The sequence below is a fragment of the Fukomys damarensis genome, unplaced genomic scaffold (genome assembly GCF_012274545.1).
Source record: "Fukomys damarensis isolate Sample0158 unplaced genomic scaffold, DMR_v1.0_HiC HiC_scaffold_36, whole genome shotgun sequence".
Taxonomy (NCBI): domain Eukaryota; kingdom Metazoa; phylum Chordata; class Mammalia; order Rodentia; family Bathyergidae; genus Fukomys; species Fukomys damarensis.
In genome coordinates this window covers 32,201,002-32,228,874 of record NW_022900948.1, presented here as the reverse complement: position 1 = coordinate 32,228,874, position 27,873 = coordinate 32,201,002, and the positions used below count along the sequence as shown (strand labels likewise).

The 27,873-nt window shown below is 40.3% G+C and overlaps 1 protein-coding gene across 1 annotated transcript in view; it reads right to left on the bottom strand.

Annotated features, from left to right (window-relative positions):
• The window catches only part of Pappa (pappalysin 1), a 240,106-nt gene that overhangs the window by 78,258 nt on the left and 133,975 nt on the right, over nucleotides 1–27,873 (bottom strand). Inside the window, exon 11 of the mRNA XM_010639469.3 lies at nucleotides 18,520–18,713. Coding sequence (XP_010637771.1) covers nucleotides 18,520–18,713 — 194 coding nt within the window. The remainder of the gene's footprint in view (nucleotides 1–18,519; nucleotides 18,714–27,873) is intronic.

The following is a 27,873-nucleotide window of genomic DNA, read 5'->3' as shown; positions in this document are numbered from 1 at the left end:
CTGACACACTTCCATTTCTAGACCAGAATCCCAAGAAACCATCATTCCACTGTGGGACTGGGCAGTGCCATTTGCTCTACATCTGAACACACTGAAATGGTCTGTTGGAGATGTCAGTAGACACTGACAACCAAAACCAAAAGCCTGTGTAGCTCTAATCTGGCTCTAGAATGGAACTGAGAAACACAGTCAATTCCAGACATAACCACTAAAATAGGACACCTCCATCACTCATCTCTAAGCCTTTCAGATTACAGGAGGTACCTTAGGAAGTCTCCCGCTTCCTTTTGGCCTTTTTCTGGGATCCTCTGAATGTTCAAGGATTAATCAGGAAAACAACAATCACATCCAAGCTCAGTTCTTGGTCACCAAAACTCTTGGTTAGGAATAGATGAGCGGTTCCATTAATGGCAGTCTTGACCACACTGGCCTATTCAAGAAAGGTCAGAGGGCTGATTTTTCACTTAAGAGCATCTGTATCGTGAAAGAACAAGACTTTCTCAAGTTCATAAAACTAGGAGTTTCTGGGTTGTTTTTGTTACCTCTCCTCTCCCCTTCTCCCTCTCCTCCAGTTTTCCAAATTAAGATCTGTGTGTTGCAGACTGTGTTGGGGATGAAGCACAAGTCACACTACCTACAGGGAAACCCACTGGATGCCAGGAAGATGAGGTGTGGCCTATTTGTGCCTGGGTCCTGCTCTTCACAGCAGACCTCATGACTTTCTGATTCCCTCTAGCCTTGCTGAGTAAGGCTGGAAAAGCACTGCACGATTGGCTTTCTTGTCTGAGAAGAAGGCTTTCCTGGGCTGTCTTGAGCTCAGTTTCTCTTAAGAAGAGACCCCAAAGAACACAGTGCAGTGATCTAAGCAAGAAGCAAGAGGATGGGAGTTGCTTCCACAGTTCACATAATCGTGCTGCACTTCTTGTTTGAACAAGGGCTTTCACACTCTAGGAAAAGTTGGTAATTTCCTCTGGCTTCAAATTTCAGAGGTAGAGATGGCGAGTGTGATGCACGAGGTTGGAGGCCTCTGTATAACAAGTGTCCAATGGACACTGCTACTTATGTGTCCACCACCCAAGCAGCACAGTCCGCTGAGGAGATGGCCCCTTGTGGCAGCTTCGGTGGTGGCAACACATGACTGTGCAAGGCAGAGTGTTTCAGAAGCTGTTCTCAACTATGGTCCCTGAGGACCACCACAGGACCTCCTTGGACTCACAGTGTGAGCTCCTCAGCCTTCCCACACATCTGACACTTTCCTCACCCTTGCACTGAGCAGCAGAAGTCACCACACATTTCCGGGTCAAAGGGATGTGAGCTGAGACCTCATCTTCTGCTGTTCGCTGACTGCGTGGCCTTACACCTGTTGTTAAGGCTGTTTCTCCACTTCCTACTCTGGAGGGCTGTGTCAACTCACAGAGTCCTTGCACGCATAAGGGTCTAGACACAGCCTGTGCACGAGACACACACCTTGAACAATTGCTTCTTTCATGTTTCTGTCTTTCTTTCTTCCTTGCTCTATGGGGTGATAGTCCAGAGTTCAAATTCAAAACTGCTCTGCCTCACCTCTGGGCCAATGGTCAACCTTGGGAGTCTTAATGCTTTCTTCTGTAAACTAGTGCAAATTTTAGCAGCTACTCGTGGGGTGGTGGGCACATCCACACATGCAAACAATATCGATCCTGATATGAGTCATTACACGAAAGACACTCACATTGCTCCCCCTGCCCTTATCCAACTATTCTTATTACAACTATGTTATTGTCGCTGTCATTTTTTGTCATTGTGTGGTTATTTCTTTACCTTTCCGTTTTGTCTATATCTGTTCTTCTGTTTCCCCCTCTGCCTTTCTTTCTCCTCTTTTCTCTTATCCCTCCATGTTCTTTTGTGTTAGACTCCTCATGGAGAGATCTTCTAAGGGAAACAAAGGCAGCTCCAATATTTCGATTTGTCTCTGTAGGAAGCTAATCACAGGCACATCCCCACCATAACAAGTGGTAAAGGACAGATTTGATTCTTTGTCCTGGGGCCCAGCCTCCTAAAAATTATTTCCTACTTTCTGTGTAAAGCTGTAAACGAAGGAAAGATTTATTACTGTATCTTTATCGTGAGCCTACTATGTGCCAAGTGCTGAAAGACACAGCAAGAAGGACACTGAAACAGTGACAAGGAAAACCCTTGACACTGCCCTGGGAGCTAATGTTCTGAAGGTGAGGGCAGAATCTGGAAACCAGGGTAGCAGCAGAAAGATCCTGAAGTCAGGGTTCAGGGTGGCTCTGAGGGCCTCTTAGTCTGATTCAGTCGGTGTCTATCACCTCACTTGCATGCAAAGGATGAATCGTGCAATTTTAGGAGACCCTACCTACTCTGGTCACCCATACTACTAAGAGGAGATTGTAACCTGGCAAGAAAAAGACAACATTTATCGATATTATTTATATGTTTAATCTAATTATAAAGAAGATATCACTCTGCAGATTATTCCCAATAGTGTCATCCAATAAATCCAGAAGTGAGTATAATCCATGTAACAGATCCTGTACTAGCCACTGAAAATCCCTAGAGGTAGAAAGTGGAGCCCAAATCTTTAGTTGCTCACCTTTTATTTGGTACAAAAGTCACGCAAATTAGAGGGCTAGAGAGGAGTTTGTGCAGAAATGTTATGAGCCATCTGGAGAGTGAAGGCCGTGCAGGCACTGAGGAGTGGAAAGAGGCCACAAGGAAGAGGTGCCCCATGGTCTGGAACCCGGAAGAGGGTGAAAGTTCCTTCCTGGCAGGAAGGAGGAAAACCCCAGGGCATGCCTGAGCCATGGAGAAATATACAGAAAGCTTCACAGGTGAGCAAATACTGAGACCATTATTTCTCATGGATGACAGAATACACACCAAAGGCAAAAATCGCGTGATAAGAATGTATGCAGGCTGTAAGATGAAAGACACTGAATCACAAAAAGATTAGTACATCACACCTCATTCTGGGAGGGAGGACTGTCATTTTTAAAAATCTTGGGAGGTTGTGATACATAATAGTAAAAAACACCTGTGAGTTTAAGAGCCAGAAGGGATTGGAGGTACTCCTGTTCTACCATTTAGAATAGGGACCCTTTGTCAACCTTTGCTGCACTATCTGTGAAATGGGCACACAGTTACCATAGGTTGTGTGTAAAGATTTCATTTTATAGAACCCAAGAAATTCTAATGGACAGTGACAGATGGATCCCAAAATATATTACATGCGAATTAGAAATGTGCAAATATATTTACTATATTTTTGGTAGATCAAAATGAAATATAAAGCCATTATAATCTAACAAATCTATAAACTATGTGAGGAAATTCTCAGTATTTATAAGGATTTCATTTGATGGATTAATTTATGGAGCATTCCATTGTTGGTGGGAGCGCAGACTGGTGCAACCACTATGGAAATCGATATGGAGATACCTCAAAGAGTTTGGACTGGAGGTTCCATTTGACCCAGCCATCCCTCTGCTGGGTATCTTTCCAAGAGAACTAAAAGAATCATATCACAGAGAAGTATGTGCACCCATGTTTATAGCGGCACAATTTGTAATAGCTAAATCTTGGAAACAGCCCATTTGCCCATCCGTTGGAAATTGAATAAAGAAGTTGTGGTTTTTCTATAAAATGGAATATTACTCAGCCATAAAGAACGAGAAAATAGGTTCATTCATAGGAAAATGGATACATATTGAAGATATACTCCTAAGTGAAATAAATAAGGCACACATGTGTAAATACCGAATAGTTTCTCTGGTGTGAATAATCTGCAATAATACATAAGATCCTAATAAGATTACTGACATTTAGAAATGGGAAGAAAGGAGCTCAAGGTGTAGGGAAGGTGGGATGGGTAGGGGAAGGGTAAAAAGGGAAAAGAAAAAAATGTGAGAGAATGAAAAGATAAAAATAAAGTGTTTGTAGATAGGGAGGGGAGGAGAGGGTGAAGGGAGGGCAGGGCTAAGGAGAAAAAATGAGAATCAAGACTTGTCATGTAGAGGTACAAGATCCCAACAATGAATGTAACTGTACTGTATCCCTAAAATGTACCAATAAACTCAATTAAAGCTGAAAAAAAATTTATGGAGCATTCTCTCTTTGCTGATACTGTCCTAAGAGTTTTATATGCACTCTGTTATGGTAGCCTCACAATCACAGTTAATTATACTTTAATTATCCCACTTTACTAGGAGATCAAGGACCAGCGAGTCTAAATAATTTGACTGAGATCTCGCTGTATGTGACAGCACTGCGCTGTCATGGACTCTAGACCTACTCTGCCCAATGGGCTACTGGACATGTGGCTGTGCAAGTCTAAATGAATGAAAATTTAAAATTCAGTTCCTCAGTGTCATGAGCCACTTAAGATTCAGTGTCATCAGTAGCAGAAAGGACTGGCTAGGACAGTGCAGTAGCAGGAAATTTCCATCATCACAGGAAATGGTACTGCACAGCTGGTCTAGGGGCTGGGCTCCTGACAATGACATAATTCTGTCTTCTCCAGAGCACCACTCCTGACCATTGCTCCCTGGTGCATGTCAGTTTGCATTGCATTGCATTGCTTTTCCCTTCCTGGACCCCCTCCTGCCATCTGGCTGTACAGCACACATGGGCTTCACCCAGATGGTATCCATACTCCTAAAAGCAGTATCGGCTGGCAGATCTGATCTTTTCCGAGTGTATGCCTTCCCCAGAGGCCTCCTTTCCAGAAAGGAGAGATATGCAGACATCAGCCAAATGTCCCTTTCCACCAACTGCATGTAGAGGTCCAGTTTGGGGAAAGGTCCCAGGGCAGGCACGAAGCCCAGGGAAGTCTTTATTGGGCTGCTAACATAGAAGTGTGCCACTGAGCACAGGTGCCACTCACGGACCTCTCTGAGTCCATTTCTTCCTGGAAAACAAACATGAAGAAACGCATCCAGTACTTGCTGGTGCTTGAGTCTGGCTGAAGAAGTAGACAAGTTTTAGGAAATGCATGTCTGAGGTGGAAGGGGAGGCAGAAGGCCCCTGTATGATCTGATTCTACAGAGAACCTATCTAGGCTAATATTTAAAGGATGAGGAAGGACAGAACGTTAGGAGGTAGAAGGAATGAAAGACAAACACAAACAAAAACAAAATCCTCTGCACAGCCAAACTCAAACTCTGCTCACCCCCACCCTTTGGTCCTGGCTTGAGAAAGTTTACTTTCAGACTAGAGAAATGAGCATGTGGTTTTGGGGACCAAATTCAATACCAACAAAGCAGCGGGCTCAGCAAGCTTGACTGGCTCTTGCTTCCAAAGTGTATTACAGCCCCAGAGAATGAGCACTATTTACATTTTTTACATGTTTCTTGGGTACAGAACATGAAACTAAATTACACAGCAAAGGGCATGCTGGCTACAAGCCGGTGACCCTACTTAAAACAAAACAAGAAGAAAGAAAGAAGAAGGAAGGGAGGAAGGAAGGAAGGAAGGAAGGAAGGAAGGAAGGAGACAAGCAGACAAAATATTCTTGAGGGAGCATGAGCCAATGACAGGATGAAAGGAAGTACCTGGTCCTGAAGCTAAGATTAATGAAGAGGCATGTGGAGAATGAAGCCAATGAAACAAGTATAGCTCAAGGTCAGGAGAATCGGAAAAATAAAGGCATCTTCCTAGATGGGCCAGAAGCGGGCTGGCAGGGCATGTCAGCTTTCTGCAGAGAACCAGTGGATGTGGCCAGTGGATACAGCCTCAAACCACAAAGCTTTGCTTTTTATTGGGCTTCAAGTCAAGAGTCCACTGGCAAGTGGGAAATGAGCTCACACCCCAAGCCATGCCCTCACTGCCCCAGATGGTACCTTCTCTGATCATTCAGTACTTATTTAATGAATGTTTACAAAAGCAAAGCCCACTCCTCCACTGTTTTCTTCTCTTACAAAGTTCAGTTCTTCCTCCAGATTCAAGTACTCAAGTATAACTCACTTCTGCAGGATGATGAACAGACATGAATCAGACTCCTTGTACAGGGCAGGCATGTACTCTACACTTGACATATGTTAGGGCATGGGATTCTCATGACCATTCAACACAGAGTCCTCGGGCCTGTTGTACAGATGAAGAAAACTCAGGCTCAGAAAAGTCAAGCATTTTGCCAGGTGTCACAGAGCTGATAAGGAACAGTGCTCAAACCAATTCTTCCCGGCACTATAGTTTACGTTTTTTCTATGCAACAATATGACCATACTACAGTCTTTTTATTTTCCCCAAATATTCACTGAAAAACAAAACAGTGTCATAGTTGGCCTCCTTGTCAGGCTCTCCTTCCTTCTCAAAGTAAATCCCTTTAAGGTTATCTGAAGGTATCACAGGGCTTTGTCAAGAACTTTGCCAACATCAGTCTGGACTTAGAACTGGTTTCGGTGTCCCCTTTTCCCAAGAGTTAGTACATCCTGCTTGAGAGCAGGGGTGATATTCTTCACCTCGATGTCCAATGATGCTTTGGATGGAATGGTTTCACAATAAGTTTCTTCTGATTTTGAGTCCTGATACTAGAATCATTTCATAACAGAGGGGTAATTGAGAGATTCAGAGAAGTTATTTAATCAATGTCAAATTTTAAGTAAAGTAAGACCAAGAAATTCACCTAAGTCTCTGCCCACCACATTGCATTTCTGTTCCTTAAAGACAACTCTTAAAAAAAAAAATCCACATGTTTCTAATTTGATTTGTCCCTTAGTTGCCAAAACTCCACAGGAAGATAGAATTATTTCTGTAAAAAATGTCAGTCTCTACCTGAAAGAAAACTACATTTCTGAATCAGCTGTCTCATCCTTGACAAGTACCTCCCATGTAGGTATCACTACCTTTACCTTACAGGCCAGATCTCATTCCAGATCACACAGGTAGTAAATGTGGGCCCCAGAGTTGGAAATCAAGCTGATCTGTTATCAAATATCCTCTATTTTTCTTAAAAACTCCAACAATTAAAAGTTCTCAGAAAAAATTCTAGGGTAAATCACAGTGTCTAGATTTGTACAGGCATATAGTTATCACAAGAGTGAATGAGAAAAGGGAGGATGGGGAGAACCTGTTGGACCACCATGCTGGGATCCTCTAGGGTTTGGTAGAGTTAAAGTCCTTCAAGGTCCAAGGTTTCCATGGGAAGTTTTGGGGGTGCTTAAAGCAACCAGCTCAAGAGGCTATGTTTTCAACACTCATGGAAGGATTTTTTGGGTACCCTGAAGGAATGGGACAGGCTGTAACAGACCATGGTACTTTCTGTTCTGTTTCCTTAGATGACTTGCACATGTGCTCTTGAAAAATTATTCAGAAACCACCAGGAGAAAGCAGATCCCTTGAGTATTTGGGAAAACAACTTGGAATCTGCTCCTACATTTCAGTGTGTTCCCTTTGCCTCCCCCTCTTTCCCCACCATTGGCAAGGTTGTCCCATTTCACTAATGAGAAGAGCTGAATGCTTAGCTGAATGCTAAAGGCAAGACAGGCCCGGCAGGTGGGAAGGGACAGACAGCCTTTAGAATAGTGACCCAGGACTAGTTGTTGTGTCCAAGATTTTTTCTTGCATTTTGCAAATATCATTTTTAAACAGCATTAGGGAATTGCTTATCAATGCAAAATTTTCAAGTCACGTTATTATAATGTGGTGCCAGTAGCCAGGTACTGTATGAGAAAAGTTAAAGAAAGTGTCATAGGTAAGACAATTCATTTTCTAGGTCTTTCTTGGTTTCTTCATTTTGAGGGAGGAGTAAGACTTTTCAGGAATATTATTGTGAAGTATGTGGGAAATAATGTGCTTCTAATTCCTTACCACATGATCTGGAATACAAGTAGTTGTGCTTATCTCCGGCTTAAAACCTCAGAAAAGCTTCCATGGCTCCCAAGATAGTGTCTGAATTCCATGATTTGGCAGGATGTCCCTAATCACCTCTCCTGGCTGATCTCTCTTGACTTCATTTTATTTCTTAGTGGTCTTTTTTGGCGCCTCTCTCCCTCCCTCTCGCCCTCCCCTCTATCTCTGGCATGCTCTTACTGTCTATCCCATTCAGTCACCCATCATACTGTTCTGTCCTCAGCTCAGCTATCACTTCTACAGGAAATCTCTTCCTGCCCTTCTCTGTATTCCTCCACTCCAGCACTTCGTACACTGCATCTTTGCATGTGGAAAGACTCCCCAACCACTGGTGTCTAGAGAGCCTGGTGGTATAAAGCTCCTAGTTCTGAGGCAAGGATGAAGGAGACACAGATAGACAACCACAGTTCTCCTGGCTCAGATGTGGTGGCCATCAAGGAATGCACACATCTTGTGATTCTCTCTAACTAGCATTTCAAGGTTTTCTGTGTATAGCTCATGGCTTGTGACAAAACCATAAATTGAACACAGTTTCTTCTTCAGTGTACAATTATCCTATTTGTGCTTTTTTTTTTGTTTTTTTCTCTCTCATGTTTCTGCAATAATTAGGCATACATTCCAAAATCTAAGAAATCTGTTTTATATGCAGGCTTGGAGCTTAAAATTGAAAGTACTTCCTATGTTCCTTCTCTAGTTTTATAAACTACTCATTTTGGAAGAGTCTCTGGAGAGGGAAATGCTCAGCCTGGAAAAAATAAGGGCAAAAGGTTGGAGATCTCAGCAGCCAGGTGGAAATCAGGCTGCAGGGTTTGGGGAACCAAGACAGAATTCTACTTGCTTGGTGGTATTCTTGAAATGCATATTTCATGGAAAAAAGACACAAAGTCATTAGCTCTTCAACTGCTCTCACCCCTCAGTCCTTGAAGCAGGCATGAACTACCTAGTTCTCCAGCACATAGGCTCCTGTGAAAGACACAGTGCCCTGCATCTGGTTCTGCCCTTCCAGGGCTGAACACCATAACAAGTCATCCATGCTCTGAGCCTTAGTGTCCTCATCTGTGAAATGAGAACACTGATTCCTATTTCTGTACTAGTAGCTTTAGTAAGATTCAAGGAATGTGATGCATAGCCCAGAGGAACTTGGTAAATGTTATTTTTATAATTTTTCCGGGACCTTCTGAAAGTGGGCAAAATATTTTTTTTCCATCCAATACCATGACTATTATCCCTGTTGCCTGAGTAAACTGGGATGATAGCTGTGAGCTTGCTTTCTCGGGGAAACTCCCTGTGGATTTCATACTCTTAGGTCTTTGGCTACTCTTTTTAGCTGGATGCATCCCTCCAATGAAATAGAAAGCCATTTGAGGGCAGCAAGAGAAACAGAACTTTCTTGAAGTTTCTAAAAGTGTCTGCTGCAGGTCTAAATATATAGGAAATATTTGTTGATGCAACTATACTTAATGAAATGTTGAAAGAAATTCTCTACTGTGTAGATTACCATGGTTACCTCTGGGATGAAGGTGATAGAGAAAAGCCTAAGATGAACAAGACAGGGAAATACCATTTATAATACCTAATAAATGCAAAAACCCAGTATTAAGTGTTTTCTCCACATCCTTAATCTCAACCTCAGATGTTTTGTTTTGTTTTGTTTTTGTACCAGGAATCAAACTCGGGACCACTGTGCTTGCGAGGCAGGCTGTGGAACCACTGAGCTAAGTCCCCGGCCCACATCCTTAATCTCCACTGGATAGATGTCATCATTCCCATTTTCCAAAGGAGAATGAAGGTTTCCAAAGGAGTTAGTAATTCAGTGCTTCTCCAAAAAGAATAGGAATTAAGAAGGCACATTCAGATCTGCATGATTTTCATTTCACCTCATTTTATTGCTCATGCTCTCTCCATCATATTCTTCAGCACGTGACTGAAATATAATTATTTGTAATCATCAGTGGATTAATTAATACATAAATTATTATAACAGAAGATAAGTTATCATTTGTATTTTAATAGAGACAAAGTATTATGTAAACTTAAAGGAACAGATAATAGCAGCTCAAAGAAAAGTGGCTGATATACCCAATAGCGAGTTAACAGAATATAAATTCAAATAAGAACCCATTACAAAGAAGCAGTTCTCTGGGTCTCACCTGCCTTCTAAAGTAGAAATCTTCTGTAAGATCAGCAGCACAGCCTGTATAGCGATGGTGAGCTTACTGCTCCATTTCACTGTGGATATATCCTCTTGTTAAGAAGATTTTCTTTACTTTGGCCCTCAAACTACTGCCCTGGAGATGGCTAGTCTAAATTTTACCTTCAAAAGATTAACCAAGTAAACTGGCTGGTTGACTGAAGGTCTGTAATCCCTAAAAGAGTACTATAAATTCCATAGAGTTTTAATATTTCCATTTCTTCTTCAGGTCCTTGCAAAAAAGGGAGGTGCCAGTTTGAAGAGGAGAAAATGGGCTTTGGTAGAAATGTTAGGGTTGAGAGAAGAAGGAGGGATAGCTACATACCATTTTGGCAGCCTTTGGTGTAAAGCATTAGAGAATGCAAAATATGGAGACAAAATAAGAACAAGAACTGCAAGCACTTAAACCATTTTTGAGGTTCCCAGAAAATAGATAACTTGATAGTTTCAATTTATTTCCATTTTTTTCTCTCTCAGAAACTTCTTGATTCCAGCTGGGCCAGGAAGGTGAATGGCCAAAATATCCAAAGAATGTCTGTTATTATAGGATTTTCGGCCCAATCTGCAAAACCAGAAAGTTTTGATATTTCTGATAATGTTTGTCTACGAGACTCAATGTTTAGAGTTAGCCCTGCTCTAACCAAATTTGGAAGTTTTGTTGGAGAGAATGGATGAGAGGGACTGAAAACCATTAAAGGTGTCAGTCCTAAACAAAATCAAAAGGGAGGTTTTAATCAACATTCTGGCCTTCTATGGCATAAAGTGTTCCTTATTCCCAATAGTAATGGGAAGATGTAAAATTATTCTGACAAGGCTGCACTTCCAAATAGAATTGTCATATCTACAACTTGCATGACTACGGCAGAGACAGGGTTTTATATTCCTTTGGTTTCTTTTCATAGTGTGTAGCTCAGAGTTAGGCACAAACTTCCCATAAGTACTTTTATTTACATTTTTAAAGTAAGAGAAAGAAAGAAAGTGGAACAAACTGGAAAATACAGCAAAAATCCCAGAAAAAGAAAGTGAAGGTCACAACCCCATGAGGCACAAGAGAGCAAATCCAAGAGGCAAGATTTAAAAGGGAGAGGCATAAAAATTTTAAAAAGAACCAATGAAAGGACAATATTATGGCAATGATAAGTCAGTGCATATCAGTTATAACCATCAATGTCAAAGGCCTCAATTCATCAATCAAAAGAAATAGACTGGCAGAATGGATCAAGAAGCAAAATCCAACAATATGTTGTATAGAAGAAACACACCTACTTGAAAAAGCTACTCATAGACCAAAAGTAAAAGGATGGAAAATAATTCTGCATGTGACAGGAACATGGAAAAAAACAGGGGTAGCTATCTGACTTGAAGACAAAGTAAATTTCAAACCAAAATTAATTAAGAGAGACAAAGAAGGTCACTACATCCTTATAAAGGGAACAATCCAAGAGGGAGAGATGACAATCATAAATATATATGCACCAAATACTAGTGCCCCCAACTATACAAAACAAATATTAAGGGACATGAAAAACCACATTAACACTAATACAATTGTAGTGGGGGAATCTAAATACCCCATTGTCACAAATAGATCATCTAGACTAAAAATACTAGGACTGAACCAAGCTGTTTGTTTGTTTTTTGAGACAGGATCTCACTATGTAGTTGAGATTGAACTGGAACTCACTATGTAGCCTAGGTTGGTCTCAAACTCACAGTGATCCTCCTGCCTCAGTCTCCTGGGTGCTGGGATTACAGGTGTGTGCCACCATGCCTGGCTGAAGCAAGCTTTTGAACAAATTGATTTAATAGATGTCTACAGAATGTTCCACCCCACAAAATCAGAATATACATTCTTTTCAGCTGCACATGGGTCATTCTCCAAAACATACAACATACTAGCTCACAGAACACGGTTAAGTAAATGCAAAGGAAATGAAGTTATCCCATATATACTATCAGACCGTAGTATAGTAATTAAACTGGAGATCAATCGCATAAGAAACCATAACAACTTCACGAGCACATGGAAATCGAGTAACACTCTCCTAAACAACCAAAGAGACCCAGCAGAAATTAAAGAAAAAATTAGACAGTTTATACAATCTAATCACAATGCCGATACAACATACAGGAATCTGTGGGATACAATGAAAGCAGTTTTATGTGAGAAAGTTATAGCAGTGAATGACCACACTAGGAAAACAGAGTGAGCCCAAATAAACAACCTAATGGTGAATATTGAGCTCCTAGAAAAAGAAGGGCAAGAAAACCCAAAGCTCATACAGGGGAGGAAATTATAAAGACCAGAGTAGAAATCAATGCAATAGAGACTAAGAGAAAAATACAAAAAAAATCAATGGATCAAAGAGGTGGTTTTTGAGAGAATAAATAAAATCAATAAACCCTTAGCCAATCTTATCAAAAAAGGAATAAAAAAGCTCAAATTCATGAAACTAGGAATGAAAATGGCAAAGTCACAATAGATTCAGCAGAAATCCAAAGGATCATTAAAACTTACTTCGAGAATCTGTACTCTAATAAAATGCAGAATATAGAAGAAATGGACAGATTTCTAGATACATATGAATTACCCAAGTTGAATGAAGAAGATATAAAAGATCTAAACACCCAAACTACAATCAGTGAAATTGAAAACATAATTAAAATTTTACCAACAAAGCAAAGCCCAGGTTCTGATGGTTCACTGCTAGATTGTACAAGACATTTAGAGAAAAACTATTGCTACTACTCTTTAAACTTTTCAATGAAATTGAAAGAGAAGCAATACTTCCAAATTAATTTCTGGAAGTAAGTATTACTTTGATTTCAAAAGAATGGAAAAATCCAACCAAAAAGGAGAACTACAGGCCAATCTCCCTAATGAACATATATGCAAAAATCCTCAATAAGATCTGGCAAACAGAGTACAGAGTGTCACAAGAAGATCATACACCCTGACCAAGTCAGATTTACCTCAGAGATGCAAGGATATTTCAACATACATAAATCAATAATGGAATACACTATATTAACAGAATCAAGGACAAGAAACATATGATCCTCTCAATAGATGCAGAAAAATCATTTGACAAAATTCAACACCCACTCATGATAAACACCCTACAGAAAATTAGAATAGATGGTCTTTATCTCAACTTGGTAAAGGCTATCTATGAAAAGCCAACAGCCAATAACATACTAAATGGTCAAAAACTGGAACCCTTTATGCTAAAATCAGGAATGAGACAAGGATGTCCATTATCACCACTCCTGTTCAATGTAGTTTTGGAAACATTAGCCACAGTAATTAGACAAGAGAAGAAATAAAAGCAATAAAGATAGGAAAGGACTAAGTGAAACTGTCACTATTTGCTGATGATATGATACTCTTCATAGAAGACCCCCAAAATTTGCCAAAAGACATCTAGACTTGATTGACAGATTCAGTAGAGTAGCTTGGTACAAGGTAAATACTCACAAATCAATAGACTTGTATACTAATAACTGTCTCACTGGTAGTCAAATTAGGAAAACAATCCCTTTCATAATAGCATCCAAAAAAATGAAATATCTAGGAGTCAATCTAATGAAGGAAACAGAAGACCTCTACACTGAAAATTACAGTAATTGAAGACATTGAAGAAGACATAATAAAAAAGAGAATGAAGAGGATATAAGAAAGAGATACAAGAAGAGGATATAAGAAAGAGCTTGAAGAGGCGGTAAGAAGATGAAAAAACATCCCGTGTTCCTGGGTAGGAAGAATTAATATAGTAAAATTTCCCATACTTCCAAAACTGCTTACAAATTCAATGCAGTCCCTATTGAAATCCCAACAATTTATTTCATAGAAATAAAGAAATCAATGCAAAAATTCATATGGAACAAAAGAGACCTAGATAGCAAAAGCAATTCTAGGCAACAGAGACATGGCAGGGGGTATCACAATCCTGAATTTGAAACTACACTAAAAGCCACTGTGATAAAAACAGCATGGTACTGGCAAAGAAACAGACCCACAGATCAGTGGAATAGATTAGAAGATGCAGAAAGATATCTTGATATACTCAAATACCTCATCTTTGACAAAAGAGCCAAACACCCTCTCTAGAGGAAATATAACCTCTTTAATAAATGGTGTTGGAAGCACTGGATTTCAACTTGTCAAAGATTAAAATTAGACCCACATCTTTCATCATGCAATAAACTAAAATCCAAGTGGATTAAAGATATAAATATTAAAGCAGAAACACTGAACCTGCTGGAAGATAAGTTAGGTAGAACTCTTGAAGATATCGGAATAGGAAAAGACTTTATGAACAAATCCTCAGTAGCACGGGAACTAGCACAAAGAATCAACAATTGGGATCTCATCTTTTAAAAAAACTTCTGCACTGACAGAGAAATCACAAGAAGAGCTAAGAGACAACTCACAATGTGGGGGAAAATTTTACCAGCTAATCCTCAGACAAAGGTCTACCACGTAGAACATACAAAGAACTAAAAAAAATCAGACCCTCAAATATAAAGACCCAATTCAAAAATGGGCATCTGAAATGAATAGACATTTCTCAGATGAAGAAGTAAAAGCAGAAAGCAAATATATGAAAAAGTGTTCCATATCACTGGTCATTCGGAAGATGCAGATGAAACCAACACTGAGATACTATCTCACCCTAGAAAGAATGGCTGCTATCAAGAAATCAACCAATAACAAATGCTGGTGGGGTTGTGAGGAGATAGGAACACTTCTCCATTGTTGGTGGGAGTTCAGAGTGGTGCAACCACTGTGGAAATCAATATGAAGATATCTCAAATAACTAGGATTACAAGTCCCATTTGACCCAGCTATTCCTCTGCTGAGTATCTTCCCAAAAGAATTAAAAGAATCATATCACAGTGATACATGCACATCCATGTTTATAGCGGCACAGTTTGTAATAGCTAAAACTTGGAAACAGTCCAATTGCCCATCTACTGGAGACTGCATAAAGAAGATGTGGGATTTTTTTTTAAGTAAAATTGAGTAGTACTCAGCCATAAAGAATGGAAACTAGAGAGATTTATAGATAAGTTGATGCACATGGAGGCCATACACTTAATCAGCTACACATGTGTAAATACTGAATAGTTTCTCTGGTGTGAAAAAGTAAAAGTGTGAATAAGGATTAAAATATATAATTGAGATTGTGTAATAGGAAGAAAGTATAAAAGAGTAGAAGAAGTGGGAGGGGTAGGGGAAAGGGAAAAGAAAAAATTTGTGCAAAGGAAAAACATGGAAACAATGTCTTTGTAAATAGAGAAGGGTAGAGGGGCTGAGGGGAGGGCTGGGGAATAGGGAAAAGTAAGAACCTGAAGTCATGTAAAGGTACAAGATCCCAGTGGTGAATGTAACTGCGTTGTATACCTAATATGTACCAATAAATTTAACAAAGATAAAAAAGCAGAAGTGCAGCCATGTGGTCATTCCATCATTCCCCTACTTAAAGAAGTGTCCCAGTGAAACAAAGGGACCACAGAGCAGAGTCACTGTGGCGGGGAGAAGGACCCTCCCAGTATGGAAGAGGCCAGTGGTGACTATCAATGATTCTGCTTCAGGAAGTTGGAAGCACCCCTGGTGGGCCACAAGTGACACCCAACACTATCTTTCTATGTAGAACTCTGTGCTTGCTTCTCAGTGAAGTTTCCCAGGCATGAATCCTGGCCGTTACCCACATGACCAAGCTGAGATATTCCTAATTTTAGATTCTCCACTGTTGCCTGGGCCTAGGGCACAACCATGGTGCTTCTCAATTTTTCCAAGGCAGATGACAATTCTTACCCTGGCTGTAAAGGTGTGTCAAAGTGGCTGGCAGGTCTCCCTTTGATGTTAGGTCCTTGCCCTCTTCTTTTTTACCTCCTTTGATCACTCTCTGGAGCACACACAGACACAAATGAATGTGTGTGTGTGTGTGTGTGTGTGTGTGTGTGTGTGTGTGTGGAGAGAGAGAGAGGAAGGGAGAGAGAGAGGGAAAGATAGAATCTTATTGGAGGAAGGCAAGAGACATATGGTGCCCATTTCCATTTGATTCTTAAGCCCAATTCCTGAGGACCTCCCAGTTCTTTTGATTCCTTCTCTCCTACCATCAACATCTTTACTGGAGGCCTTGACAGACTGAAAATTAACTACCTTTCTTCTCTAATCACTTTACAGGTAATGAAGGGCAGAGTCACACTTCATTCTTCCTCTCTGCTGTCAGAACGGAGCTAGGTTTCCACTTCAGAAAGGGCCTTTGCCTTGAACTACACAGGCTGTATGATGTCCCCATGTACATGTAAATGTTCGACTGTGCATCTGTATGCATGCCATTGTGTACACATGTGAGTGTGTGTTTGTACATGTGTGTGAGTGCATGCATGTGCAGGATGGTAGGGGTAGAGTAAGGGAATAAATCCTAGACATTTGTTTTCTGGTGAAAAATTTAGGTGACTTTTATTCTTGTGGCCTCCAGACTGCCCTTGTCCCTCCCCTCACCCCCTGTACCTAAGCAGTGCACACATCCCCTCCCCTGACCCTGTATTCTCCAGTGAGCTGATCTCATTATGGTAAATTTAGTTACAGCTGAAGTCTCCTTGTAACAAAGATTATGTCCAAGCGCAGAGTAATGGAACCTAGTCGATTTCATTACAATAAAATTTGTTACAATGAATAATTCAATAGGATGATTTTGTTTCCTCATCTCTTTTTTGTAGATCGAAGAGCTAGTATTTATAATGATTTTTTTTAAATTGGATTTTTGTTTAGGAAGAGATAATTGCCCATAATTCCTGACAGCCCTTTCCTCACAAGATCAGGATAACTGCTCCGTGAAGCTTTTCAAATGCAAAGACTGGAAAATTCTCTCTTTTGTTCACATTAGTATCAGTAAACTTTGGATGATTCTTAAACATAGTTACGCCCTCAACTGTCACTCATGTGAGGTTCTGAGTGGGCTCTTAATACTCTTGTATGAGTGATTTTTAAAAATACGACTAGGAACTGGATGTTAATGTTGAATTTGGAGTTCCTGAACTTTCTATGTAATAGGCACACAATGCCTGAGCATGTAGCAGGGAGCGCACGTGTGCACACGTGTGTTGTGTGTGTGCGCGCACACTCCTGTGTTCCTTCAGGTCAGGAAACAGACAGTTCCTGAGCACCTGGTCTTATCTAGATCCCATTTTGAAGATGAAGGGACAAAGAGGAATGAAACTTGAGTCTATTCTCTAAAAAACTGATAGCCTAATGGGGGATCCAGGTGATCAAACAAAGGTTTAGAGTTCAGTGCAACGGGAAGTGGGTGCAACCATGAAGATGAGTTCACAGAATACAGAGGTGGTGAGGGAAGAAGACGGATGCTGGTCATTTATTCATGTAATCATTCATTCATTCGCTAAGATGGCAGTAAACATGAGAGGCACCAGAAAACACCATGTTTTATTTCTTTTCACATTCTGCAAGGAGTTTGGAAATAAATGCATACAAATAAAGAACCTAATAATGCAAACATCACCAAAAAGATCAAGCTGTGATGAAATGCGTGAGAAATCTAATAAATGAGGTGCTCCTTTCCTATACCGTACCCAGTGATTCTTCACTGAGCCTCGGCAGACAATTATATTTCTCTTTCATCTGGAAACCTGGCCTACTGCACTGCTCCTGGATTTAGGAAGCAGTATGAAAGAGGAGTGTTCAGGAGCCACGGTTCCTTTGCAAGGCCAGCAGGCAAGATGGGCTTAGAAATGGTGGCTGGGCCTAGCACTCAGAAGCACTGAGTCGTGACTCTGGGAAATGGGAGTCTCGGAAGAAGGCAGGTGCTTGCTCAGCAGGATAATTGGAAAGGTGGCTCTGGGGACAGCACAGCCATCACTAGAATCACACAAGCTCTAGTGGTCCCCAAACTCTCACTGCCTCAACTAAGTTATCAGTCCCCTGAGAGAGAACCAGGGCACATTAATAGTGCATTAGGGGACTGAGGAATGAGTCACAGCCTCTTAGAATTGGGGAAGTCCTTGGAGATCATCACACTCAACCAGTCACTATTTTAAAGATGGGAAAGCAAGGCGTAGAGAGGTGGGAAGACTACTCTACAGCCACAAAGTAAATGCATAGTAGAATTACTATTAATTCATTAAGCACACAACTTGGAAAATTCTAAAAATGCAAGTGAGGCTTCCCAAGATGAATTTTTTCTTGCCCCTACTGAATTCCAATGACATATCCCATTGAAGTTCTTTCCTACATGTGAATGGCCACAGGTAGGAAAATGGGAAGACAGATATTACGCCATAACGCTGATGGCCCCTCCCCTTGCCCATTGCCTGTGTAACCCTCTATCAACACTGACACTGCATCTGGTTAAAGATGTGCTCAAGTGGCCACATCCAGTGACACCACGTGTGTGATGAAGACCTTGAGGCACACAGAGAAGATTCAGAACATGAAGCTAGGGTCTTACCTGTGACGCTGCTGGCTGCCCAATGACGACCCACCCAGGGCACTGCTGGTCCTGATGGGACACAGAAGCGTTGGATGCCCACTGATCCAGGAATCCCTGGGGTGTGTAAACACCACAGTCTTTAATGCTAGTCTTCTGTTCAAACTCTTCACATATCCCGTCTCCATCGTGGAAATAGCACCGGCTGGGTTCATCTACAAGAGAGGGACAGAGAAGGAGATGGTGGAGAGATATTTGTTCTTTGGCCTCTGACATCATTAGCAGCAATGAGATTGGACCGCCAAGTCCACCAGCCTTGTCAAGCCCATCCTCATTAGGCATAAAGGAATATTCTTTAGCCTTAATAAAAGAAGTCTTGTCAAATGCAACAACATGGATGGACCTCGAAGTCACCATGCAAAATGAAATAAGCCAATATAGAAGGACAAACCCTACACAGCTCCACCTAGGTAAGGCAGCTAAGGTGGCAAAACTCATAGATAAAGAAAGTGAAATGAAGGTTGCCAGATTCTGAAAGGAGGGGAAATGAGTGCGAGCTGTTTATTAGGTGCAGATATTTAATTATGCATAATGAAAAAGCTCTAGATAGCTTCAGCACAACATTACGCTTATAATTAACAACATTATACTTTAAATTTAAAATATGTTAAGAATGTACTTTGCCAAAGCTGGGCGTGGTGGTGCATGCCTGTAATCCCAGCCCTTGGGAGGCTGAGGCAAGAGGTTCACTGTGAGTTCGAGACCAGCCTGGGCTACATAATGAGTTCCAGGTCAGTCTCAACTACATAGTGAGACCCTGTCAAAAAAAAAAAAAAAAAAAAAAAAAAAAAAAAAAAGAATGTTGTTTGCCACACACACACACACACACACACACACACACAGGTTTGCAAACACCTTCATTACCCCCAAGTGAGCCTCACCACCTCAAGAGGAAGGCATTATTATTATTTTAATCACTATTTTAATCTTAAATTGAGATGCCACACAATTATAAGAAGGTCACACAATGGGTTTATGTCAAATGTGGGATCGGAACTCATGCCTTCCTGTTCCATCTCTGAGTATACTTTTGACACCACAGAACCTCCTAGCTGCAAACTTGGGTTCATATAATTCCAAAGGTAATTCCAGTTCTGCATAAAGCATGACCTGGCTTCAGTACCACTTTTGAAACTTCACTGTTCTGTGATGTCAGTTAGCCAAGTCTCTTTCCCTCTCTGGACCCAGTAAGCAGAGCATAGAAAGGGGTTAAAACACTGGGATTCCAAGAACTTTTCCTGTCTAATGCTTCTAAGGACTTGTCAGGTACCTTAGGAGTTTCAGTCAAACACCAAGTAAGTCTTCAAGCTCCTATGAACTTCAAACTACAGTAACAGTTTCCGTTTTTTCTTTAAAGCTATTGTTGGCTAAAATGATTTTCCCTTGCTACAAGGAAAAGAGCCACAGAAATACAGGGCTAAGAGTAGATAGGTCTTAAGCAGGTGCAACCTATGCATGTTTCTTGGTATTTTAACAGAGCAATACATATGAAAGCCTACATGCAACATTTGAAAAAGATTACCCTGCCTTCTTTTTTTAATTTTAATACCAGATCTCCTGTGCTCTCTTCTCAGTTTTTCTAAGCAAAGCTATCTACTCTCTACTGCACGTGTATTCCTATTTTATTAAAATCTCCACCTTAACACTGAACACACTGTGCTGTCATTAGATCTACATGCTGCAGCTCCCCTGAAAGATTTGGAATTCCTAAAGCCGGGTGTGGTGGTGCACACCTGTAATCCCAGCCCTTGGGAGGCTGAGGCAAGAGGTTCACTGTGAGTTCAAGACCAGCCAGGGCTACATACTGAGTTCCAGGTCAGTCTCAACTAAATAGGGAGGCCCTGTCTCAAAAAACCAAAAAAAAAAAAAAAAAAAAAAAAAAAAAAAGATTCAGAATTCCTTGAAAGGCAATCTCTACCCAATGTCCTAGGTTTACCATACAATTTATCATGTAAGCTAGAGCATACTTTGAAAATGATGGCAGTGCTACTAAAAATTATAGCCACATAATAGTCATATAAGCTGGGAAAATCTCAAAATCTCAGGTAAATCACTGTGCATATATCACTAGATCTAGGTCGCCCTTCTCCAGTTTACTACAAAATAGTAGAGGGTGGCTCTGGAGAAGGCAATGATTGTAAGGCCAAAGACCTGATTTGATTTTTGTCCTTTCTACTGGCTCTGCAACTTTGCAAAGGCTACTTTGCTTTTCAGCCTCTGGATCCCCAAATGTAGCATGGACATGACAGTCCCAGTCTGGACAAGCTCTCATCAGAAAGAACTCTCATTGGAAAGGAACATAAATATGCTTTGTACATTCTAAAATAATCAAGACAAAAATAATACTCTCTTCTAGAGGGTCGATTTGTTCCTAAATAATTGAATTAAATCAAATTGTGAAATCAGTCCTGGCTTTAAATAGTATCAAGCAACACTCTCCCATCTAGAAAGAGCCCAGGTCAAGTAGAAATAAGACTTGAATTTTTATGATGCTGACTACTTGAAAAAAGAGTTATTGAATTCAAGGACAGCAAAATGTAGAGCCCCTTCCAAGCTCTAAAATCCCTTGTTTATTTCTGCAAATAGTTTACATAGTGAAATAGTATCAAAAGAGCCAGAATAAATCAATCCATTATAATTCGATTATTTAAAGATGGGTTTCAGCCAGCTGAGAATTTAGTGAGCAGTAGCATGAAGGGCAGTTCAGGCATGGAAAGAACACAGGCTCCGTGCTTCTCAATAGTTCTGATCTCTAGATCACTGTGGCCAACCTAGATATAATAAGACACATGTCCAATCCAAGAGTGGTCAGCCATAAATCTAGTCTTTACTTTCTAAAATCCAATCAAGGAGAATGCAAAGAGTAAGGATTCTGGCATATAGCAAAGGTTGGATAGATCTCCATCTCTACTGCTCATAAGCTGTGTAGGACTGAAATGAAGCAACCTAATCACTCGGAACTTCACCTTCCTTGCCCACAGACAAAAGAAACAAAAATGGAGGCAGTAATATTTACTCAGTGTTGTCATGGTGATTACATGAAATAGCACTGATAATGTCAGCCTCTTTACTCATTTATCTACTGGAAAACTGAGAGGTAGAGGAGATATAGTATCTGCCTCCAGGCTATACAGAGAAAGCTAGAATCAGAGCTAGAAGTCTGAGCCTGGTTTTTCACACCTAGCAGGACAGATCCTTTTCACACCAGTGTGATGTTCTCCATGCAGTATCACTAAGGATAAGATCACGAGGTTACCACTTTTTCCTCCTCCAGTATAAAGACAAATAAGTAAGACTATATGAATTCTATCCTCTGACATGACTTAATTCATTTCTTCAGCAAAGATACCTCTCAGAATAGCCCCTCTCTCTCAAAAAAAAAAGAAAGAAAGAAAGAAAGAAAGAAAGAAAGAAAGAAAGAAAGAAAGAAAGAAAGAAAAAGAACTAGAGATGAATTCTCATGAAGGGCAATTTCTTCTTGTATTTAAGACTAAGGTAATTCTGTCTGCTTAGAATCAGCAGAACTTGAGATTGGAGGGAGACAGACATGGGCAGAAAATCAGGTGCATAAGTGAGTAGATAGGCAGATAGATGACAGATAGACAGATAGGCAGAGACAGCGTTAAGAAGAGGAGAGAGGCAGAGAGAGAGAGAGAGAGAGAGAGAGAGTGAGAGAGAGAGAGAGAGAGAGAGAGAGAGAGAGAGAGAGAGAGAGAGAGAGAGAGAGAAGGGGAATAAGAATATGTCTGGTTTCTTCTAGATTCTGCTGACAAAGCTATTGTGCATCCCTTTTAAAAATAACATCCTTGGACTGTGCTATTCAGCTTCTCTTGCTACTAGTGTCCCAGGAGCCCTTCAGCTCCATCTGCCAGCCTTTGTCTGGGGAATTCTCTATCCCTCTGCCCCAAGCACTGAACAGAACAGGGTAAGGAATAGAATACAAATGTGCAGCCGGGAAAAACAAAGACAGCGACAATAAAACAAAACTGGCCTTCTTGTTTCCATTACATCAATTTGCTGAGTGCTCCTCGAATACTTTATGCCAGGTTCTGACCAGGTTGTAGTGAAGAATTTGAAGTCAGTCCCAAGGAGAAATGATCACACTGCCACCCTGGCTTCCTTATAGTAGTTACGTAACTTTGGTGATACTGTATTACACTGAGAGCAGTACTGTGCAGACTATACGCATGCACGCACAAACACATCTGAAAATTGAACAGACTTTCAAAGATTATTTGGTGAATGAATGAGTAACTAAACTTCAGCATCCCTGTTTTACACACTCCTGCACAAATATAGTTTGCACTCTACATCCTTTGAAAACTTTCTTTAAGTTATGATTTGGGGGAAGTAAAAGGAGCTGACACTAGTAGAGACTGCCCCATGGTGGGCTTGCTCGGGGCAGTCTGATCTCGAAATCCCATGTCATCTTCTCTTAGCAAAAGGTAATTCCTCATTTCAGATCGTCGCCTTACTTATGGTGTCGCATTTAGAAAGCTCTTCTACCCAGTCAGGACACCTGATGTGGGTGGGCTAGGCAGGATGAACTGTCTCTCCTCCTCAGGTGTGTTTTCTCATGTGAGAAAGTTTCTTTCTCCTTTCTAAGAAATGAGCTCAGCCAAAGAGCTCGATGTAGAGGAGGTTTCTGTAAGTGGTCAGCCACAGTGGATGCAGCCCTTCATTGACTTAATCTTCAACTTTTAACTGTCTAGGCCACTGAGATGCAATGCCATGTCTCTGCATTCTCAAGGCATATACAAAGGACAGTGTTTGTGGCAGGTAGAGGCTGTTGTCTCCACTGGAAAGCTTGGGAGGCCAAATATAAGGAAAAGGAGACAAATTCACCTTAAAGTATAGGCAAAAGCTAGAATTAATGCTAATTTTCCTTAGTTTGGCATACCAGGCTCTTCACAAACTGTCTTCCTTCTTCAATTTTCCAAACTAGCCATTTCCATTCCATTTATCCATGCTATCTCACAAGGGTTGTTTTGCTCTGTTGGGAATGTATTTTCCATTTCTTCACCTTACTAATTCTCACTAGTTCCTCATGCTAGAATCTCTCTTGGCAAATCTCTATTTAAACCCCTTTCTAGGATTTCCACCCTACTTGGCTTCATTTCCCTTCCCTGTGTTCCATATTTCCATATTTCTTCCATCACAGGTTCTCCCTGTCTGCTTATGGGTCAGTCTCACATGATAGCTGACAAGGCTCTCTGGGAACAAAAAGGTTGAGTCTTTCAACTCTGTATTTTTAACTAACAACATATTACCTAGAATAAAGGTGCCAATTAAATAACCATAAACGTGTGAGTGACAAATAAAAGATTAAGACACTTATATTTCACTTGTCCAATTACACAAAATCTAAACAAACCAAGTACCCATATACTTTCTGGTAATGCCATTACTGGCCTTACAATATTAGTACTGTAAATCAGATTTCATAAAAAGTAGAGATGCCTTCTTAAACAGAACAAAATACTTTGCCTAAGGACTAGCTTCACTTTAAAATATCTTTGAACATTAGGACTGGAGTTGTTCTAAAACAAGCCCCAATGGATGGTCCCTTAAACATTTCCATGACGCCCCACTGGGATTAAGAACAGAGAAGTCCATTTGTAATCATTTCAGCAATGAATGAGAAATAGACAAAAGGTACCAAAGCCTTCTGGAGATTTTAGGAATGAGCACTATCGTTTTCCTCAGATAAAAATAGTTTCTGCCTCTTGAAAGCAAACTGGAGAAGATTACTGGTGCATTTTATCAAGATTTACCTAACACTTGTTTATTGTCTGTGATGGTGCTGGGGGTGCTCTGATGAAGCACACTGGCCCCTCCTCTTCAGGAAGAATGGACACCGCTCGGTGAAGGTGGGGAAGTGACTTGAGAAATGATTTGTCAGAAGCATATTTGAGAATGAAAAAAATCCTAGCATGTTAAGGGAAGAATCTGACTGAAATACGAGTCTCTACCAATATTTGAGTGAGGAAGTACAGTGGCTCCTGGAACTGGTAAATTGAAAAGCTGACTTGAAGGCATGTTAAAGAAGAACTTCAATATTACATTAAGAAATCGTTATCGCTCAGGAGTGGTGAGACTTTGGAGTAGGAAAGCTCTGTTGTAATCATGATTTTCCATACTCTCAGAGGCAACGAGGTAAATACTTGATTTTGTTGAGCAGAGGTGCTATTTACTATTTATTTAAGTTTGGGAAACTTCTGTAGAACTTCTAAGACTCGGTTTCCTCATCTGAATAATGAATAAAGGATTGAATACTTACTGAACCTGAAAAAACTGAATAGAAGTAATTACATAACAATTGGAAATATTTACTTTCTTGTTTCTGTGTGTCAGATAACTATGAAAAAACCATAGGCATAATGTAGTAAATAAAATATGAATGACTTTTCCTCCAGCAGAACTTAACAGTGGTAACTATACGTAAATACTAGATATATAACGGATGGCCAAAAAACGGTCTGTGGTGATGCTGACCTTGGAGATGAAACAATTATTCCATTTGACCTATGGGAAAGCTGATGTCTATGGAGTCGAAATCATTTGCTGAGGCCTTTAGAGAACATTTCTGTTAGAGACAAGACTAGAGTGCTGATTCCTGAACTTGTGTACAATGCCCTTTCTATGATACCCTGCTGTTTTAGCATTTACTTGTGGGAACAAAACAGTTCGTTACCTTCACTGGGTCTCAGGACAACATCTGGGATTTCCTGCCTTCAGTTTTCATACTGTCTAAAGATAGCGGCTAAAGAGTCTGGATAGCTATTAAAGTTACCATACTTCATACAGAGCAAACAAGCAATCTTCAGACAGGGAGTAAGAATTTTCATTCATAGAAGATGGATTTGCTTTAGAACTCAAGGAAGAAGCAAATAATTTAAATGTACATTCTTAAAATGGGCTATCTTCCAACGAATAAAAGGAATTACTTGTCTTTCTAAACTTTTTGTTCATAAAGATGGATCCGCTTTTGAGAAATCTGTATCTATTTCTAGCTGAGGGCATTCTCTTTCAGTCCAATAATAACTTGTCTTATTTTTTTTAACTTTGTTAAAGACCATACAAAATTAGTATTTTTAAGTTCAGCTGTTTGTTTAGGTATGGGTCCAACCACAACAAGCTTCATGCCACATAATAAGTCATCCAAACAACAACACAAAAAGACCCCAAAAATGCACAGTCTTTGTATCCAAATAACAGCCTGTTGGAACAGAAGAGTGGTAGTGCCTTAATCCTGGACAATTTACTAAAGGGAAGTTGAGAGGAGGCCATGCTGGCATCCAGTTCCTCTCGAACTGAAATATCTTGACTTCATATTGTCTTTCTTTCAAGGGCTTCATGTCAAACCCACACTGCTAACCTCATTTAATTCTATTCAAACCAGAGTTTGTTCTTTAACCTCTTCAATGAGATCAGCCTACCCGGAGTACCAAAGGCGAAGGGCTCCTGAAGAACCATAAATCTGCTGACAAGCTTCAGATGCCGATTAGGTCTGCTGAATCTGAGAAGCTTCAGTTGATTTCTGCTTCCTTCAAGGGTTGGCCACATACCAACATGAGCCAGAAATTCCTCCCTGTGTTTCACAGTGGCTACTAGGCATCGTGTAACAGACTAAAACCACTCAGGAAAGAAAAGTTTCTGGATGTCATCTACATTATCAGTCTAACTCTATCTCAGACCATAGAACAGCCTTGTCCTCTTTCTACAGCATTCTCATAACTGGCGTTGGTTCTTTCCCACTTCAATCCCTTTTTCCAGAGCAACTTATCCACAGTTAAAATGTAAATTTTATGTTTGAAATATTTGACTCTAAGAAAACTTGAACATTGCCAACTCACTTTCAAGTCCTTTCATAGTTTAGTACCAACGTTTTTGTTTATCCAACCTTAATAAATGTACTTCTCTTCCATGACCCATAACTCAGAGCATCTACCATTATTTCCTTAGCCTGAAACGCTGGTCTCCACATTTGAGTCCCTCATCCTCAGGATGGATCATCTTCAGCCTGGTGAAACACCGTTTGCCACTCTGTTGCATCTCTACACATTCAGCAGAACCAAATTTCTTCTACTCGCAAAATCGTTATTCTCTCCTTCCAAATCAGCAAAACAATATACAGCTAATCTAAACATTTTAAATTTTAAAAAGGAATTTTTTGAAAAATATATATTTTAAATTAACAACTAAAACTTCTTTTTATTTATATTCTGAATACTATCTCTCTTGCTTCATGTTTTCCTTTTTGGGTTACAGTTAAATTTATTGAGTTGCCTACAATTTATTCTTCAGTTGTCTGATCAAGCTTCTATACTTACCACTCCATCAAAATCACCACAGTGTGGTAAAAGTCCCTCTCTCTCTCTCTCTCTCTCTCTCTCTCTCTCTCTCTCTCTCGCTTTCTCCCTGACACCACCTTGCTAATCTTTTTTGGCACCTCAGTTCCACCCTTTTTTCTTTACACTCTCAGCCAACCCAATCTTTACATAAGTATTGCAAATAATCTATATGCCAACAATTGAAGGGACACATATGGTTTTATAACAGATCTCTTTTCTGATCCCCAAGTGCCTGTAAGACATCTCTACTAAGCATCTATTTAAAGGTACCTCACATAATCAAGCAATATATTGATTATTTTCTATGACCCCTTTTCTCCACCTTAGCAAATGACACCATCAACCAACAAAGGCCAAACCAAAACCTTCCCAGTCATCTCTCCTATTTTTTTCACACCATCCCTCAACACCAAATAAAGTCCATCAGCATATCCTACAGGATCTTTGGTTCCAGGATATTCCAAACAAATCAACTTGTTTCCATCACTACTGCACTAATCTAAGGCTTCATCACCATTTCAAGCTCACTTAACATGTCTCTCTGCTCCTTCTGTGTCTGTTTCCCAACCATCCTTCCTCTGGAACATAGCTACACTGCTGTTCTTGAAACATAAACTACACAATGCTTCTCATAACCCAAATTGGGAAATGGCTTTCCATTTCATGTGTAACAAAGTCCTGATTTTGTACGATAGTCTAGAAGTCCCTGCTTCATCTGATTATTCCCTACTATTATTTCTCTTGCTCAGCATCTTCCATTCAGTTACCTACCCATTTATCGATCCATCCATTCTCCTAGGCTAATATCTGTTCATTCAAGAAGTATCTATTCCAAATTGGTTTTACTCCACAAATTTAAACTCGATGTTTAGGCACCCTGGACTACTTCTTTTTTCTTGCTTTTTGCATGACCTCTTCACATTCAGGGGCCAGTTCAAATTATATATATATATATATATAA